The 19,035-nt window shown below is 36.0% G+C and overlaps 1 protein-coding gene across 1 annotated transcript in view; it reads left to right on the top strand.

The window, feature by feature from the left end:
• LMNTD1 (lamin tail domain containing 1) overlaps window positions 1-19,035 on the top strand; it is a 455,425-nt gene that overhangs the window by 408,844 nt on the left and 27,546 nt on the right. The window contains exons 13-14 of the mRNA XM_049694225.1: window positions 17,086-17,272; window positions 17,811-17,930. Of these exons, the coding sequence (XP_049550182.1) occupies window positions 17,086-17,272; window positions 17,811-17,930 (307 nt within the window). The remainder of the gene's footprint in view (window positions 1-17,085; window positions 17,273-17,810; window positions 17,931-19,035) is intronic.

Here is a 19,035-nt window from a genome sequence, read left to right as displayed (position 1 = left end):
TTTTGTCTGGATATATGCCCAGGAGTGGGATTGCTGGATCATATGGCAACTCTGTTTTTGTTTTTTTGAGGTATCTCCATACTGTTTTCCATAATGGCTGCACCAATTTACATTCCCACCAACAGTGTGTGAGGGTTCCCTTGTCTTCACACCCTCTCCAACATTGATTATTTGTAGACTTTTTAGTTATGGCCATTCTGACCGGTGTGAAGTGGTACCTCACTGCAGTTTTGATTTGCATTTCTCTAATAATTAGTGATGATGAGCATCTTTTCGTGTGCCTTTTGGCATCTATATGTCTTCTTTGGAGAAATGTATACTTACGTCTTCTGCCCATTAGTGATAAGCATATGTTGATAGAGGGTGTTTGAGGACTAAAAGCAGTTGTTAGCCAAAGTTAAGGGTCAAACATAAAGGAAAACTTTTCCCCCTTATGTCAGATTTCCTAAAATCAACCACCTTTGCCACTTAATTGTAGTGAATACCCAAGTGTTCTCTCAACCATCTAAAAGCACTTCATCAAATTATTCATACAGTACTTACCATGTTAAAAATGATGACTTATTTTCAGCAAAACTTCAAAAAAAACTTATGAATATGGTTTTAAGAAACTTTACTCAAACAGATCATAAAGACCTTCAGGTAAGGATCAAGAGAGAAGCAAGTAAAGTAATAAGGCATTCAGAGGATAGCTTTCTTCCCAGGAGAGATGGTCTGGGACGATTTTGTGAAGGAGTTATCATGGAAAACATCTTGGAAAGATAAGTACATTTTGGATATGCAAATTTGGAGTCTCTGAGAATATTCTAGACCATTGGTTTTCAACTCTACCCACAAAATTGAATCACCTGGGGAGCTTCTAATGTCCTGACTCTACACCAGACTCTTTGAATCAAAATTTCTAGTGGAATTGGGCATCGTTTTTTGTTTTTTTGGTTTTTGTTTTAAATGCCATGGTAATTCTAATGCGCAGCCAGGGCTGAACAAAGGAGCAACATAAACAAAATGAGGGAGGCAGAAAAGCTAAGATCAGATATGAGTATAAGCATGGATGTACTGAGCAGTGCATGAAGAGGTATAACAGGGTTGTAGGCGTCAGGGTTGGAGACAGATCACAGTGAGCGTTGAATACCAGACAATGTAGACTTCACTATGGGCAATGGGAAGCAATGGGAAAGTTTCAAACAAAGGAGTGACAGGATTCTGATTCAGAATATTTGATCTGTGGCAATGAATATATGAATGAATGCTGGATTTTGTCAAATGCTTTTTATACATCTGTTGAGATGATCATATGATTTTTTATTTCTTAAACGTTAAAGTAGTCCCGCACCCTTAGAATAAACCTCCCTTGGTCAGAATGTTTATCTTTTTCATATATTGTTGAATTCAATTGGCTAAAATTTTGTTTCAAATTTCTGCATCTATGTTTGTGAAGAATACTGGCCTGTAGTTTTCTTTACCTGTTAATGTCTTTGTCTGCCCTGGTATCAGGGTAATACTCAACTCATTAAATGAGTTGGGATATATTCCCTCCTCCTTTACTTTCTAGAAGAGTTTGTGTAGAAGTAATATTATTTTTTCCTTAAATATTTTATAGAATTCATCAGTGAAGCCATCTGGGCCTGGAGTTATTTTGTGAGAAGGTTTTCACCTACAGATTTTACTTCTTTAAAATAGATGTCAAGATAGTCCGGTTACCTATTTCTTCTTGAGTGAACTTGAGTAGTTTGTGTCTTTCAAGGAATTTGTCTATTTCATCTAAGTTGTCAGATTTATTGTTGTAAAATTATACATAATATTCCCTTATTATCCTTTTAGTATCTATAGAATCTGTAGTGATGTCACATTTTTTATTGCTGATAATGGCCGTATGTGTCTTCTCTCTTTTTCCTGATAAATCTTGCTCAAGAGTTATCAATTTTGTTGAGCTTCAAAGAATCAGTGTTTCATTTAATTGATTTTCCCTAATTTTTTTTGCTTTGTTTTCTATTCATAGATTTCCATTCTGATCTGTATTCCCTTTCTTCTGCCTACTTCAGGTTTCATTTTTTTTTTCTAGTTTCTCAAGGTGGAAGTTGAGATCATTGATTTGAAAACATTTTCTCTTCTAATACAAGCATTTAGCACTGTAAAATTTCCCCTAACTACAGCTTTTAGTGGAATCCCACAAATTTTGATGTGTTTTATTTTCATTTTCATTCACTTCAAAGTACCTTTGTTTTAAAATTTAAGTAGAGTTGATTTACAATATTTTGTTAGGTTCAGGTGTGTAGCATAGTGATTCATTTTTTATTATATTCCATTATAGATTATTACAAGAGAGTGAATTCCTTGTGTTATACAGTAAATTTTTGTTGCTTATGTATTTTAGGTGTAGTAGTCTGTATCTGTTAATCCCATACTCCTAATTTGTCCCTCCCCTGCCCTCCCTCTCCCCTTGATAACCATAAGTTTGTTTTCTATATCTGTGAGTCTCTTTCTGTTTTGTATATAGATTCATTTGTATTATTTTTTAGATCCCACATGTGATATATTATTTGTCTTTCTCTGACTTACTTCACTAAGTATAAAATTCTCTTGGTCCATCCATGTTGCTGCCAATGGCAATATTTCATTCATTTTTATGCCTGAGTAATATTCCATTGTGTGTATATATATATATATATATATATATATATATATATATATATACCACATCTTCATTATCCACTCCTCTGTTGATGGACACTTGGGTTGTTTCCATCCCTTGGCTATTGTAAATAGTACTACTATGAACATTGGGGTGCATGTATCTTTTCAAATTTGAGTTTCCACATTTTCCAGATATATGCCCAGGAGTGGGATTGCTGGATCATATGGTAGCTCTATTTTTAGTTTTGAAGGAACCTCTGTACTGTCTTCCATAGTGGCTGCACCAATTTACATTCCCACCAACAGCAGGAGGGTTTTATTTTCTCCACACCCTCTCCATCATTTATTATTTGTAGACTTTTTAATGATAGCCATTCTGACAGGTGTGAGGTGATTCCCCATTGTGGTTTTGATTTGCATTTCTCTAATAATTAGCGATGTTGAGCATCTTTTCATGTGTCTTCTTTGGAAAAATGTCTGTTTAGGTCTTCACCCATTTTTGGATGTAGTTTTTTGTTTCTTCACTATTGAGTTGTATGAGCTGCTTATACATTTTGGATATTAACCCCCTGTTGGTTGCATCATTTGCAATTGTTTTCCCCCATTCCATAGGTTGTCTTTTCGTTTTGTTGATGGTTTCCTTTGCTGTGTAAAAGCTTTTAAGTTTGGTTATGTCCCTTTGTTTACTTTTGCTTTTATTTCTTTTGCCTTGGGCGACTGATCTAAGAAAATATTGCTACAACCTATGTTAAATTATGTTCTGCCTATGTTCTCTTCTAGGAGTTATATGGTGTCATGTCTTACATTTAGGTCTTTAAACAATTTTGACTTTACTTTTGCATATGGTGTGAGGAAATGTTCTAATTTCATTGATTTACATCCAGCTTTAGCTGTCCAGCTTTCCCAACAACACTTGTTGAAGAGATGGTCATTTCTCCATTGTATATTCTTCTTTCCTTTGTCGTACATTAATTGATAATAGGTGTGTGGGTTTATTTCTGGGCTCTCTATCTTGTTGCATTGATCCATAAGTCTGTTTTTGTGCCAATACCACAGTTTTGATTACTGCAGGTTTGTAGTACAGTCCGAAGTGTGGAAGAGTTACACTTCCAGCTTTTGTTCTTTTTCCTCAGTATCGCTTTGGCAATTCTGGGGTTTTGTGATTCCATATAAGTTTTAGGATATTTGCTCTGGTTCTGAAAAAAATGTCACGGTATTTTGATAGCGATTGCATTGAATCTGTAAATTGCTTTGGGTACTATGGCCATTTTAATAATATTAATTCTTCCTATCCAAAGACATGATATATCTTTCCATTTCTTTGAATCTTCTGCACTTTCCTTTGTCACTGTGTTATATTTTTCAGCATATAGGTCTTTTACCTCCTTGGTTAAGTTTATTCCTAAGTATTTTATTTTTTTGACGAGATTTGAAATAAGATTTTTAAATTTCTCTTTCTGTTACTTTATTATTAGTGTATAAAAATGCAAGAAATTTCTGTATATTAATCTTGTATCCTGCTACCTTGCTGAATTCATTCATTAGTTCTAATAGTTTTTGTGTGGAGACTCCATATAGAGTATAATGTCATCTGCAATACTGACAGTTTTACCTTCTTCCCTTTCAATTTTTCTTGTCTGATTGCTGTGGTGTTGAACATCACTTGAAGAGGTGTTTTTATGTGGGAACATCCCTGTGTAGACATTGTGTGTCCAGCGTTTTTGGTGTGATGACTGCTTTTGATATGGACATTTGCCATGTCTTTCCTAAAGGTGTGCTGGCCATTATCCCCTTGATAGGGGTGTGGTTGGTGTTGTAGTGTGTAGAGCCTGTGCAGGTTGTGAGGCTGGACTTACTCTCTGCTCCATGGCTGTTGCTGCCCTGTCAGGAGCAGGGTCTACTTCCCAGTCGTTGGAGCAGAAGCCCTGAGGATCAGGTTCAATCAGACTCTGTTGCCCTTGAGTGCACGCCCTGCCCCAAAGGAGGTGATTGCTGAAGCAATGAGGTCTGTGCAGTCACAGAGGACCTATGCACTGCTTGTGTAGGTGTCCACGGTTCTGATCAGAAGCAGCACCAAGGTCACTTACCTTTCTTTGTTGTGTTTGTCCTAAATCTAGTGCAAAGCTGTGATGTGAAGTAGGCTGGGGCTGGGGGTTGAGGTATTGTGGCTGCAGGAATTGAGGTGGTTCAGCTGCTGCCTGAGATCTGGGCTGCCTCTGTGGCAGTCTTCTTCCAGGACCCAGATCTAGTGCTAAGCTGCAGTATGGAGTGGGCAGAGCCCAGGGCACTCTCACTGGGAGAGCTGCTGTGTACTCCTGAGTGTGCTGACAGTGGCCACCGCTGCTCCACCCAGAACACACTCCAGGCTCTCCTTGCTATCTCTGCATAGCTAGATTGAGTCCTCTCCCAGGGATAGTCTTCCCAAGATTCAGCACTTAGCTGTGGCATCAAAATAGTTTCTAGTTTCCATTTTTATTTCTTCTTTGATCCTTGAGTAATAAGAAGTCTATTATTTAGCTCCCAAATATTTTACAGACTTTTCCAGTTCTGATGATTTTCCAGATATCTTTTGTTACTGATTTCTAATTCAGTTTCATAGTGGTCAAAGAACATAATTTATATGACTTGAGTCCTTTTAAATGTATTGAGACTTGCTTTATAGCAGATATTGTCTATCCTGGTAAATGTTTTGGTAAATATATTTATTGTTGAGTGGAGTGTTTTGTAAATATTGATCAGGTCAAATTGATTGATGGTGTTAAGTCTATTGTCTTTTTTGTTGATTTTATGTCCATCAATTATTGAAAAAGGGGTGTTAAAATTTCCAACTATAATTGTGGATTCATTGATTTCTTCTTGCAGTTCTATCAGTTTTAGTTTCATGTATTTTGAAGCCCTGTTTTTAGGTGTATAAACATTTAGGATTGTTATATCTTCTTCCAACATAGAATTGATGTCTATATCCTTATGAAATAAACTTCTTTATCCATGGCATTATTCTTTGCTCAGAAATCTACTATGTCTAATATCAATATAGGCATTCCAGCTTTCTTTTACTAGTGTTAGCATGGTATATCTTTTTTTATCCTTTTACTTTTAGCCTATTTGTGTCTTTATATTTAATATTACGTTTTGTATCGACAGGTAGAATGCAGTAGGCTTGCTCTTTCATCTTCTGACAATCTCTGTCTTTTAATTTGGGCATTTAAACAATTTAGATTTAAAGTAATTTTTAATATGGTTGATTAATTCTATTATCTTGTTGTTCATTTTCTATTTGTCCCAACTGTTCTGTTCTCTTTTTCTTCTTTTTCTGTCTTCTTTGAAATTAATCATTATTTATATTCCATTTTATCTCCATTGTTGGCTGATTAGCTATAACTCTTTTATTTTAGGGGTTCCTTCCAGGTTTATAGGATACATCTTGAGCCTATTACAGACTACCCTCATCTTATATTTTACCACTTCACAAATAGTATAAGAGCCTTAGAATACTATAATTTCATTTCTCTTTTCCCAGCCATTGTGCTTCTGCTGTCACGTATTTTACTTCTACATATGGTGTAAATCCCATACTCCATAGTTATTTTGGCTTAAATAATCAATTTTTAAAAGAAATTTAAATGATAAGAAAAATATTATATATTTACCCTTATGTATTTTCACTGCTTTTCTTTGCTTTTTAGTTCTTTTTGTTTGTTTTGTTTTGTTTATTTTTTTGATCTATAAATTATATTTCCATCCATTTTAATTATGCTAGTACCTGAAAAGAACTTCCTTTAACATTTTTTGTAGTATGGATCTGCTTATAACCATTTCTTCTTTCACTTTTTTTAGACAGTTTTATTGAGATATCATTGACATAATTGCATATATTTAAGACGTACAACTTCATTTTTTTGTCTTTTGGGGGTTTTTATTGAGATATAATTGACAAATAACATTGTGTAACTTACATAATGATGATTTGATACTCATATGTATTGTGAAATGATTACCGTAATAAAATTAGTTAACACATCCTTCACATAATTACCTTTTTTTTTTTTTCTGGTGAGAACATTTAAGATCCACTGTCTACTGTCTTAGCAATTTTCAAGTATATAATACCGTATTTTTAACTATAGTCACCATGCTGTTCATAAGATTCCCAGAAATTATTCATCTTATAACTGGAAGTTTTTATCCTTTGACCAATATTTCCCCCATTTCCCCTACCTTCTATCCTCTGGCAAACACTGTTCTAATTTCTGTTTATGTGAATTCAGCTTTTTAAAATTCCACATATAAGTGAGATCATAGAGTATTTGTCTTTCTCTGTCTGATTTATTTCACTTAGCATAATGTGCTCAACATCCATCCATGTTGTCACAAATGGCAGGTCGTCCTTCATTTTATGGCTGAATAATACTCCATTACATATATGTGTGTGTGTGTGTGTGTGTGTGTGTGTGTGTGTATATATATATATATATATATATATACAGCTGACTCTTGAACAACACAGGTATGAACTGCTTGGGTTCACTTATAGGTGGAATTTTTTCAATTAATACTCAAGTACTACATGATCTGTGTTTGGCTGAATCTGTGGATGTGGAATCATGGATGTGGAGGGCGGACTATAAAGTTATATGCTGATTTTCCACTGTGTGTGTGGTCGGCACCCCTAACCCCTGCACTGTTTAATAATCAACTGTATTTATAAAATAAATACCACATTCACTTTATCCATTCATCTGTCAATGGACACTTTGTGTCTGTATCTTGGCTATTGTGAATAATGCTGCAATGAACATGGTGGTGCAGATAACTCAACAAATGGTAATTTTATTTCCTTCAAATACCTGGAAGTGGGATTGCTGGATCATATGGTAGTTCTATTTTTAATCTTTTGAAGAGCCTCCACACTGTTTTCCATAGCACTGCATCAATTTACATTCCCACCAACAGTGCACAGGGTTCCCTTTTCTCTGCATCTTCGCCAATACTTATTGTTGTCTCTTTGATAACAGCTATTCTTACAGGTGTGAGGTGATATCTCATTGTGGTTTTGATTGTGTTTCCCTGTGATTAGTAATGTTAAGCCCCTTTTTATGTACCTGTTGGCCATTCACATATCTTCTTTGGGAAAATGTCTATTCAGGTCCTTTCCCATTTTTTATTTGCATTATTTGATATTTTGCTATTGAGTTGTGTGAGTTCCTTATATATTTTAGATATTAACCCCTTATCAAATATATGATTTGCAAATATTTTTTCCCATTTTGTAGGTTGCCTTTTCATTTTGTTGATTGTTTCCTTTGCTGTGCAGGAGCTTTTTAAATTGAGGTAATCCCATTTTTCTATATTTGCTTTTCTCACCTGTGCTTTTGGTGTGTTAGCTAAGAAATTATTGTCAAGACGAATGTCAAGAAGGTTTTCCCCCATATTTTCTTATAGGAGTTTTATGGTTTTGAGCCTTACCTTTAAGTCTTTAACCCACTTTGAGTTGATTTTTGTGTATGGTGTGTGATAGAGGTCCAATTTCATTTTTTGCATGTGGATATCCACTTTTCCAGCATTTATTAAAGAGACTATTCTTTCCCCATCTTGGCACTCCTGTTGAAGAGCAGTAGACCATAAATGTGTGGGTTTGTTTCTGGGTTCTCTATTCTGTTCCATTGGTCTATATGTCTTTTTTAATGCTGGTACCACACTGTTTTAGTTACTTTAGCTTTATAATATAATTTGAAGTCAGGAAGTGTCATACTTCCAGCTTTATTCTTGCTCAAGAATGCTTTGGCTATTTGGGGTCTTTTGTAGTTTCACATAAATTTTAGGATTTTTTTTTTTTTTTACAGCTTCTGTTTAAAAATGCCATTGGGATTTTGATGGGGATTGCATTGAATCTCTAAATCACTTTGACTGGTATGAACATTTTGACAACATTAATTCTTCCAATCCATGAACATGGAATGTCTTTCCATTTATTTGTGTCTTTTTAAATTTCCTTCACCAGTGTTTTGTAGTTTTCAGTGTATAAATCTTTCATTTTTTTGGTTAAGTTATTGCCTAAGTATTTTGTTCTTTTGTTGCTAATGTAAATGGGATCGTTTTCTTAATTTCCCTTTTGGTTAGTTCCTTGTTAGTGTACAGAAATGCCACTGATTTTTGTATGTTGATTTTCGCATCCTACAATTTACTGAATTTGTTTTGTGGTGTTCTTAGGGTTTTTTACCTATATGATCATGTCATCTGCAAACAGAGATAATTCACTTATTCCCTTCTAATTTGGCACCTTCTGTTTCTTTTTCTTTCCTGATTGCTCTGGGTAGGACTTCCAGTACTAAGATGAATAGCAGTGGTGAGAATAGGCATCCTTGCCTTGTTGTGGATCTTAGAGGAAGTTTTTCCTCATTGATTGTGTTAGCTGTGGGCTTTTCATATATGTCCTTTATTGTGCTGAGGTATGGTCCTTCTTTACCTATTTTTTGAGAGTTTTTATAGTGAAAAGATGTTGAATTTTGTCAAATACTTTTTCTGAATCTGATTAAAAAGTGTGATCATGTGGTCTTTGTCTTTCCATGTGTTAATGGCAACTATAAACACAGGTGCCAATTTTCATAGATAATGTTAGGTAGATGCATATTGGAAGAACTGAAATGCTAAAGATAAGTTTAATAAACTTTAGAGTAGCAAAAATCTAAAGTAAGATAAGTAAAGTAGCATGGAGCTATCAAGTAGACTACAACAACTAGAAAAATCAGAGCTTAAATAACGAAAAATTGTCATTTTTAAAGAAGTGATATAGCCATTTGTCTTTTCAATCTCTGTAAATCAAGACCATGCAAAGGCTACTGACAGAATGATTGGTACATCACTCTACACTCTCAGCCAGTCACAACTTAGAGGTTTCAAGTCATTTTCCTACTAAGGAAAAATGGGAAGGCTTACAGGGAAGAAAAAAAAGATAACTACAGAAGGTTGTGTGATAGCAGATTAACAGCCCTGGCTCAGTGAATTTCCATGTATTATGTGAAGTATTTTCCTGTAACTTTTGGCCTTATATCAAAAGGAAGGCAAATGAAGTGGCTAGCCCTGATATGAACAATGGTATTTTTTCTTTCAGACAAGCTAATTTATTCTACTTATATGCATAAAATAAAAAATTTAACATGAATGAATAAACATTTCACTTGAATAATGAAATGTTTTTGAAAAGCAACTGTACATATCCAATTACATATATGATAACAAAGAGATAACTGAGCTATTCTAGAGTCATCTGGTTAAAAGAAAAACTCAAACTACTGCTCATCTTCCCAGGCAGAAAAAGCAAGTCTCAAAAACAAAAAGGAATTCTGTCAAAAAATAAAAACATCCCACAGAGATTTCAGTTAACACTAGAATGAGGATGACATAGAGAAATTCTAGGGCTATTCTATAAGAGTAAAAATGTTATATCTACAATTTAGTAAAAACCATAACAGTAATGTAAAAGAAAGGAACAGGTATATACATTGCTCAAAAGTGAACCTCTCTACAAAACAGGCAACCTCATACAATGTAGTATGGGTATAAAGTCAGACCACTGAAGGCAGTTTGGTAGTGTAGATCAAGGTTTCATAGATTGGGACTTACCTGGTGGCACAGTGGTTAAGACTCCACACTCCCAATGCAGGGGGCCCCAGTTCGAACCCTGGCCAGAGAACTAGATCCCACACGCATGCTGCAACTAAGAGTTCTCATGCCACAACTAAGGAGCCATGTGCCATAACTAAGGAGCCAGTGAGCTGCAACTAAGGAGCCCATGAACCACAACTAAGGAGCCCGCTTGCCACAACTAAGATCCGGCACAACCAAATAAATAAATAAATACATAAAGATTTCATAGATTTTACATCTTATATTCTCACAAGTCCTCTTCTAGGAGAGGAAACTCAGAGTGATAACCTGACATTTGGAGCCACTTTTCTCCTCAAAACAGTTGTCAATTTGAAAGCAGCAGCTAAGAGGCTGAGAAGTTATTCAAAGATTTTGGCAGTCTCACGGGACTGGGTGAATAAAAATTGGCTTGATTCAGGGCCTGTCAAGAAGGAGGGTCATTGATAAACACCCCAGGCTTTCAGTTGTAACTTCAAAGGTACACACAGTATTAAGGCTATCTTCAAAATAAACCAGCCTAATTGGGGCCAAAGCCTAGTGTCAAATTATTTCACACCCTGATTGGATTAAAGTGGTTTCCCCCCAATGTAGATGGCTGCCAGAAGTTAAAGTAAATCCTCTCTGGATCAAGAAAAAATTATACATAGCTTTAAATTACCTCTGCAATGTTTAATCTATCATATTAGGCACTAAGTCAAAAATAACAAGGCATACAAACAATAAACGTTGACCCAAAACTAAGATTAAAAATGGACAATAAAAACAGGCCTAGGTGATCCAGATATTATGGTTATCTGACAGGGATTTTTAAATAACCTTGACTAAAATAGTCAAGGAATTAAATGACAAGAAAAATTTTTAGCATAGAACTGGAAACTAAAAATAAAAGAATCAGTAGGAAATTCTAGAAAAAAAAATCCAATAACAGAAGTTACTATTTCAAAAGTAGATGAGTTTAACAATATATTTGATGCAACAGAAGAGAGAATTATTGAACCGGAACATTCTCAGAAGAAAACATCCAGGCTGAATTATAGAGAGCAAAGAGATTAGAAAAAACAAGCATAAGGAAAACTTAGGGCAAGATTTTTAAAAATCTAAATGCTTGTAATTGAAGTCACTAAGGAGAGTAGAGAAGGACTGAGGTAGAACAGTATTGGTGGAAATACTGGCAGAGAATTTTCCCAAAAATGAAATACATCAAGCCACAGGTACAAACAACACTACCAACTCCCAGCAAGAGAAAACATAGGGGACAAAAAAAAAACACAAAACCTTAGGTATGATGTAGAAAAACTTCTGAAACAGAAGTAAGGAAAATCTTAGCCAGAGAAAAAGGACACTTACCTTCAAAGGAACAACAAAAAGATTGGTAGCTGGTTTATCAACAGAAAAATAGAAAACAGAAAAGTCTGGAATAAATCTCTGGTGAGGGCATTGAGACCAAAACTGCAGGCAATATTTTTAGCACTGTGATTCTACAATTCATAAGAAGCATATGTTAGTTTTCTCTTGCTGTCATAGGAAGTTATTACCAACATAGCAACTTAACATGGATAATACCCACTTATTACCACACAGTTCTTTCAAAAATTTCTGTATATATTTAAATACTATCCTATAAATCCATCATAAAAATGTAAAACAACCCTATAGAAATGGACTAAATTATATGAAAGACAATTTTCAAAAGAAAACTGAGTAGCCAATAAGTAGCTTACTCAGCTGCACTATAAACAGGGAAAATCAAGTTAAAATAACAATGAGATATTTTGTACCCAAGATATTAAGCATTAAGAAGTCTGAAAATTTCAAGTGTTGTGGAACAAGAAGAAGGAATAGCGCATGCACAGGCAATGGGTGAAGCATGCAATGACATGAATTATCACAAGTCTTGTGAGAAATTCTTGTGGTTTTTGCAATTTAAGCAAAGATAGGAAGTAGGGAAAAAAAGAAATTAAAGAGGCTGATAGATTACGTAGGGCCTTGTTTCCATGCTGTGACATTGGTGTTTTCTCTAGAAAGAAATGGTCAGACTTTGAAGGATTTATCCTTGTACAAAGATTGCTCTGGAAGCAAAATGTTGAATGGTTAGGAGGGAGCAAGACTGGAGAAACCAGTTAAGACACTGTTACACTGTGACACAGAGGTGATGAGAGCCTAATGAAGACAGCAGCAATAGGGATGGAGAGAAGGCACTATATACAGAAGATACTAAAGAGTAATATTAATAGAACATCATCACAGATAAGGCAAGAAGGATAAGACAGCAGGAAAGTAATAGAAGTTTCAGGCGTGGCCAACAGGATAAATGATGATGAAATTTCCTGGAATAGGTTTTCTACTTTTCTAAAATGATGAATCCATTTTGGGGCATGTTGATTTAGAGGTATCTTTGGGGTCTTTCTTTCTACGGGGTCTATGGGTCTGAAGCTCAGCAGGAAAAGGATTTAGATTTAGCAGTCATCAGTGTATTAATGGTTGCTGAAAACCCTGTTTGTGGGTGATATCATGTGTATAGAGTGTGACGGGAATAAAAGAGGGTTAAGGGCAGAATCCCAGGGATTCACGTCTGAGAAATGGATGAAGGAAGAGAAATCTGAAAAAGAGACTATAAAGGAGCAACCAGACTGGTAGAAGAAAAACAGTGGACTTGGGGAAACAAGGAGAGAAGGACCTATCTGGCAGAGGCAGGTATCACAGAGACATTAAGACAAAGACTGAGTGGTGGGAATGTAAATTGAACCACTATGGAAAACAGTATGGAAGTCCCTCAAAAAATTAAAAACAGAACTATCATATAATCCAGCAATTCCACTTTTGTGTATTTATCTGAAGAAAGCAAAACCTCTAATTCAAAAAGATATATGCACCACCATATTCACTGCAGCATTATTTACAATAGCCAAGATATGGAAACGACCTAAGTGTCCATCAATGGACGATTGGTAAATAAAATGTGGTATAAATATAAAATGCAATATTATTCAGCCATAAAAAAAGAATTAAATCTTGCCATTTGCAACAACATGGATGGACCTCGAAGGCATTGTGCTAAGTAAAATAAGTCAGAGAAAGACAAATACCATATGATCTCACTTATCAATGAAAGCTAAAAAAAAAAAAAGAACTCATCGATACAGAGAACAGATTGGTTGCCAGAAGCAAGAGGTGGGGAGTGGGCAAAATGGGAGAAGGGGGTCAAAAAGTACAGATTTCCATTTCTAAAATAAATAAGTCATTGGGATGTAATGTACAGAATGGAGACCACAGTTACTAATACTGTATTGTATTGAAAGTTGCTAGGAGAGTAGATCTTAACAGTTGTCCTCACAAGAAAAAATAATTGTAACTATATATGGTGATCAATGTTGTTAACTAGATTTATTGTGGTGATCATTTTGCCTTATATACAAATACTGAATCATTATGTTGTACACCCCAAACTAATATAATGTTATATGTCAATTATACCTCTATTTAAAAAAAGACAAAGACTGAAAAGTTACCACTCAATTTACTGATTGATGACCAATTTAAGAGGGCCTAATCATCTTGGTCTAAGGCAGAAATATATGGTCGTGGGTTGAGGGAGTGAATAAGAGATGAAGAACTCATGCCGTAGTCTTTCCAAAAGCTCGGTTGTGATGGCAGTAGGAAGTGGAAGCCAGAGGAGGATTGTGTTTTTCTTTTTTAAGGTTATAGCACTTGGAAGATATGTACATATTTGGGGGAAAGAGGCAGTCTAGAGGGAGAGGTTGGTGTGAAAGGAGAAAAATGAATGGGACTGAAACACCAAAGCAGCAGCAGGAGGTGGTAAGCAGAGTTTCACTTTAGATGGGAGAAGGGTTCCTCCTGCACTGAAACGAGGTGGCTAGAATGAAGAGGTCAGTGTGGGCATGGGTGAACCTGCTTCTAAGTGGAAAGCAGGAAAACACACTTCTTTCTGATGGCTCTATTTTCTTAGTGAGATCATTTTCTGACAATAAAACTGGAGATGTGAGGCAGGGATTTGAATGTTGTTGAGGGAATGACAGAAGGTGCTGGCTCAGCTCATGAAGAACACAGTTTGCTGCCAATCGCTAAGGGCCCACATGTGGCTGGAGGCCACTAATTCATTTGCTGGCAGCAGTCTATACTGTGTGTGTGTGTGTGTGTGTGTGTGTGTGTGTGTGTGTGTGTGTGTGTATCTTCTAGCAGTGCTCAACCACCAGGGTGTATACAAAATTTAAACAATTTGAATGGTTGGATCAAACTTCTTTGAGATTTTACTAGTTGCAAAAGAAGAACAAGAACTGACATTTATTGAGAGAACTTGGACATGGCAGTTAATCTCTCTAAACCTCAGTTTCCTTTTCTATAAAGTTGGACTAAAAATAGTACCTGTCTCACTGGGTTGTTGTGAGAATTAAATGAGGTAATACAGTTTTTTTCAAATTTTTTATGGTGAACTTCAATAAGAAATATGTAGCCTTTTGTGAGAATTAAATAAGTAACTACCAGTCCACAATGCCTTTACCAAAACATTTGGAGACTTACATGTTTCCAAATTCAGAATTTGGAGGATTTTAAGAAAGTAATATGGTGACTAGAACACATATTACGTAACACCCCAATAGGGCTTGGAGAAGTATCCAAAATCAAACAGTAATCTTTCCACAGCCAAATTTATGAATAGTTACACAAATCATGAATGAAGACAGTAACTAGCCTGTCCTCAGTTTCAGGTCAGGTTTTGCCACCAAAGGAATTCAGGTCAGATTTTGCTTTAAGTGTGTTTTTTTAAGAATCTTTTGGTTTTTCAGATATGTTTGCATTTCGGAATTATAGATATGAAATCATAGATTTATTGATAATATCTTAAAAGTGCTGGCACATCATAAGTATTGGTTCCTATTATTGGTAGGGGTATATTTCATTTTTAAAGTTATGTCCCTAACCCACCAAAGGGATTTCATGGCTTATTGGGTTGGCCAAAAGTTTCATTCGTTTTTTTTCCGTAAGATGACTCTAGTAGCACTTAGTTGTCTTTAACTTCATTCAAAACAATTTTGTTAGATTGTATGTGACAGCTGTCATATAAGCATGCATTTAAAAAAAGACGTCAAAATTGGTGAATTTTTGTGTGGCCATTTTAATATTGAAGATGGAAGAAAACAAGCAACATTTTCGGCATATTATGCTTTATTATTTCAAGAAAAGTAAAAATGCAACCCACATGCAAAAAAAGATTTGTGCAGTGTATGGAGAAGTTGCTGTGACTGATCGAATGTGTCAAAAGTGGTTTGCAAAACTTTGTGGTGGAGATTTCTCGCTGGACAACGCTCCATGGTCAGGTAGACCAGTTGAAGTTGATACTGATCAACTCGAGACATTAACTGACAGCAATCAACGTTATACCATGCGGGAGATAGCCGACATACTCAAAATATCCAAATCAAACATTGAAAATCATTTGCACCAGCTTAGTTACGTCAATCGCTTTGATGTTTGGGTTCCACATAAGTTAAGCAAAAAAAACCTTCTTGACTGTATTTCCACATACGATTCTCTACTGAAATGTAATGAAAACGTTCCGCTTTTTAAACAAATTGTGATGGGCCATGAAAAGTGGATATTGTACAATAATGTGGAATGGAAGAAATCGTGGGGCAAGCGAAATGAACCACCACCAACCACACCAAAGGCGGGTCTTCATCCAAAGAAGGTGATGTTGTGTATATGGTGGCACTGGAGGGGAGCCCTTTATTATGAGCTCCTTCCAGAAAACCAAACGATTAATTCCCACAAGTACTGCTCCCAGTTAGACCAACTGAAAGCAGCACTCGATGAAAAGCATCCGGAATTAGTCAACAGAAAACACATAATCTTCCATCAGGGTAAGGCAAGACCACATATTTCTTTGATGACCAGGCAAAAACTGTTACAGCTTGGCTGGGAAGTTCTGATTCATCTGCCATGTTCACCAAACATTGCACCTTCGGATTTCCATTTATTTGGGTCTTTACAAAATTCTCTTACTAAAAATTTTCAATTCCCCGGAAGACTGTAAAAGGCACCTGGACAAGTTCTTTGCTCAAAAAGATAAAAAGTTTTGGGAAGATGGAATTATGAAGTTGCCTGAAAAACGGCAGAAGATAGTGGAATAAAAGGATGAATACGTTGTTCAATAAAGTTCTTGGTGCAAATGAAAAATGTGTCTTTTATTTTTACTTAAACACAGAAGGCACTTTTTGGCCAACCCAATACTTATAGGTTGTGACCCACACTCTGAAAAATGCTGATATATAAATGTTTAACCTGGTCCTTGATACATACTAAGCTCTCGAAATGTTAGAAGGGGAAAAAATACCATCTTATATGTGTATGTTTTAAGTTTGCAGAATTCTTTTAAGCATATAGTTGCAATTCATGTTCACAGTAACCTTATCAGAAATAAACTAAATAGTTTAACTTTCCTCTTGATCTACTTGAGAGTTTCATGTCTCAGTATTTCTTGTGAAGAACAGTAGGAAATTTAAATAATAATGGTACCTCCCAATGGCATTTTTATCTTGATACCTAAAGCATTTTTAAAGTTTATTTTATGTGAAAGATCATTTTGTTGCACAGATAACCAAACAGAACTAAGAAATCAAGCCATTTGCTTAAGGCACAAAATACACTATTTCTACATGGAATTTGTCCAACAGAATATACAGCTTAGGAACAACTTCCAAAGCATATTTATTATTCAGTCCTTAAAGTGAGCTAAAGACACGCTCATCTGAAGGCACCTTATAATCTTTGAGTTTTATTTTCTAGTGCTCTTGGAGACATTAAAATAGCTGAAGTGAATGTCAAAGGTTTATGCGTGAAGCTCATTAACTCTTCCCTTGACAAAGAACTGGAAATCGGAAATCATATTCTCCAACAAAATGTGGATGGACAAACAGTCTCTCTGTACCAATTCCTTCCCAATATCAAAATGCAGGCCAATTCCACGGTAACAGTGAGTATAAGATATAAATACTCTGAACTAGATTTGTTCAGGGAAAACTCATTTACCCAGTCAGACCATGGCTTAGCACCAGTGCTTTCTTCATCCCTCGATCTCTCTGTTAAATAAGACTTTTTGGTTGTTGTTGGTTAATTGTGCCACTTTGTCCATCTCTGCATATAAATGAATACCCATAATTAAATTTCCATAGCTTTCTTCAATTTGGCCTATAATACTTCGTGCTTTTATGATTTAACTATCAAAATAAAATACCTACGTTCCTAAAACTAAGCAAACATAATCTTTAAAGAAAAAACAAAGAGAGGGTTTGTTTAGGTGACACTGGAGAGTTCCCCTCTCTTTCTTGGGCTTTACTTTAAACCACGTACAGTAGCTGTTCAGTTACACAGCTTGACATTACATGTTATACAGTCATTATATTTTAAAAACCTCACCTGCTTAGAAAGATGTGTTGCAATAACCCTCTGACATTTATAAAACTATGTTGAACTCCAATGGCAATTGTTATTAACAAACTATTTTCTTTCAGGTCTGGGCAGCAGCATCTGAAGCAAAGCACCAACCACCATCAGATTTTCTTTGGAAGGAACAAAACAGATTTAGGACAAGCCCAAATTGTACAACAATCCTGTGCAAACCTAATGGTGAAGTCAGTGTCCTGTTCTTTTTTTTTGGCTGCGTCGGGTCTTCGTTGCTGCACGCGGGTTTTCTCTAGTTGCGGCAAGCGGGGGCTACTCTTCATTGTGGTGTGCAGGCTTCTCATTGCGGTGGCTTCTCTTGTTGCAGAGCACTGGCTCTAGGCTCTAGGCATGCGGGCTTCAGTAGTTGTGGCTTGCGGGCTTAGTTGCTCCGCGGCTTGTGGGATCTTCCCGGACCAGGGCTCGAACCCACGTCCGCTGCATTGGCAGGCAGATTCTTAACCACTGAGCCACCAGGGCAGCCCCGAGTCTACTGATTTGTAAACAGGGCTAGATATTTTTCACCAACCACATTGTTGTCCTATATGATTTGTAGCCTCTATATTACATGTCAAAAATTTAATAGGCATCTTATATGATTCAACGCCTGGGACTTTCCCAATACACTGTTTTCTATTAGAGATTCAGATACGGAACAGACCGCTCCTGTGCCACAGGAACTCAAAGGGCTATTTATATGTACGTTATCTCCTTTGATTCTCAGATTAGTTAAGCATTTTACAAAGGAAGAAAATGGGGCTTGGAAAGTTAAATGGCTGGCTCAAGGTCACATGATAGGCAAAATGGCAACAGTAAAATAAAACCAGACAAAAGAGCCTACAGGGTTCCTATGGTCCACATTCCAGAGGTGAAATTAAAACATCATTTTATCACATTATCACTGTCATTATCATCAGAGGTTTTTAAGCCCCCTATAGTACAGGAAGAAATAAAATATTGCCCTTGGCTAGGAAAGGTTTACAATCTAACTGAGAGAGATTGCACTCAAAAGATCATAAACATATTTGCCACGCAAATATCTATGTTTGAGCTGCAAAAAAGGAGAATCCCTGACTGATGAACTGAACCAAACGTGGGGTTTTCCTGCTGTGAGCCATGAAATTAAACCTTTTAAGAAAGATTTCATCTTTCTCTTTCTTTGCTGTGGGCCTAGCCTAGCTGCACTTGCCTTGTGTTGCTTTTATGTCTGTTTAGCTGGCAAACAAAGGGTTTGGCAATGGTTACAGCATCAACCCAAACCTCTAATTTTATAAACTAAAAACAGATCATGAGAAC

The sequence above is a fragment of the Orcinus orca genome, chromosome 11, assembly GCF_937001465.1.
Source record: "Orcinus orca chromosome 11, mOrcOrc1.1, whole genome shotgun sequence".
In the NCBI taxonomy this organism is placed as follows: Eukaryota; Metazoa; Chordata; class Mammalia; order Artiodactyla; family Delphinidae; genus Orcinus; species Orcinus orca.
This window is presented reverse-complemented; position numbering and strand designations above follow the sequence as displayed.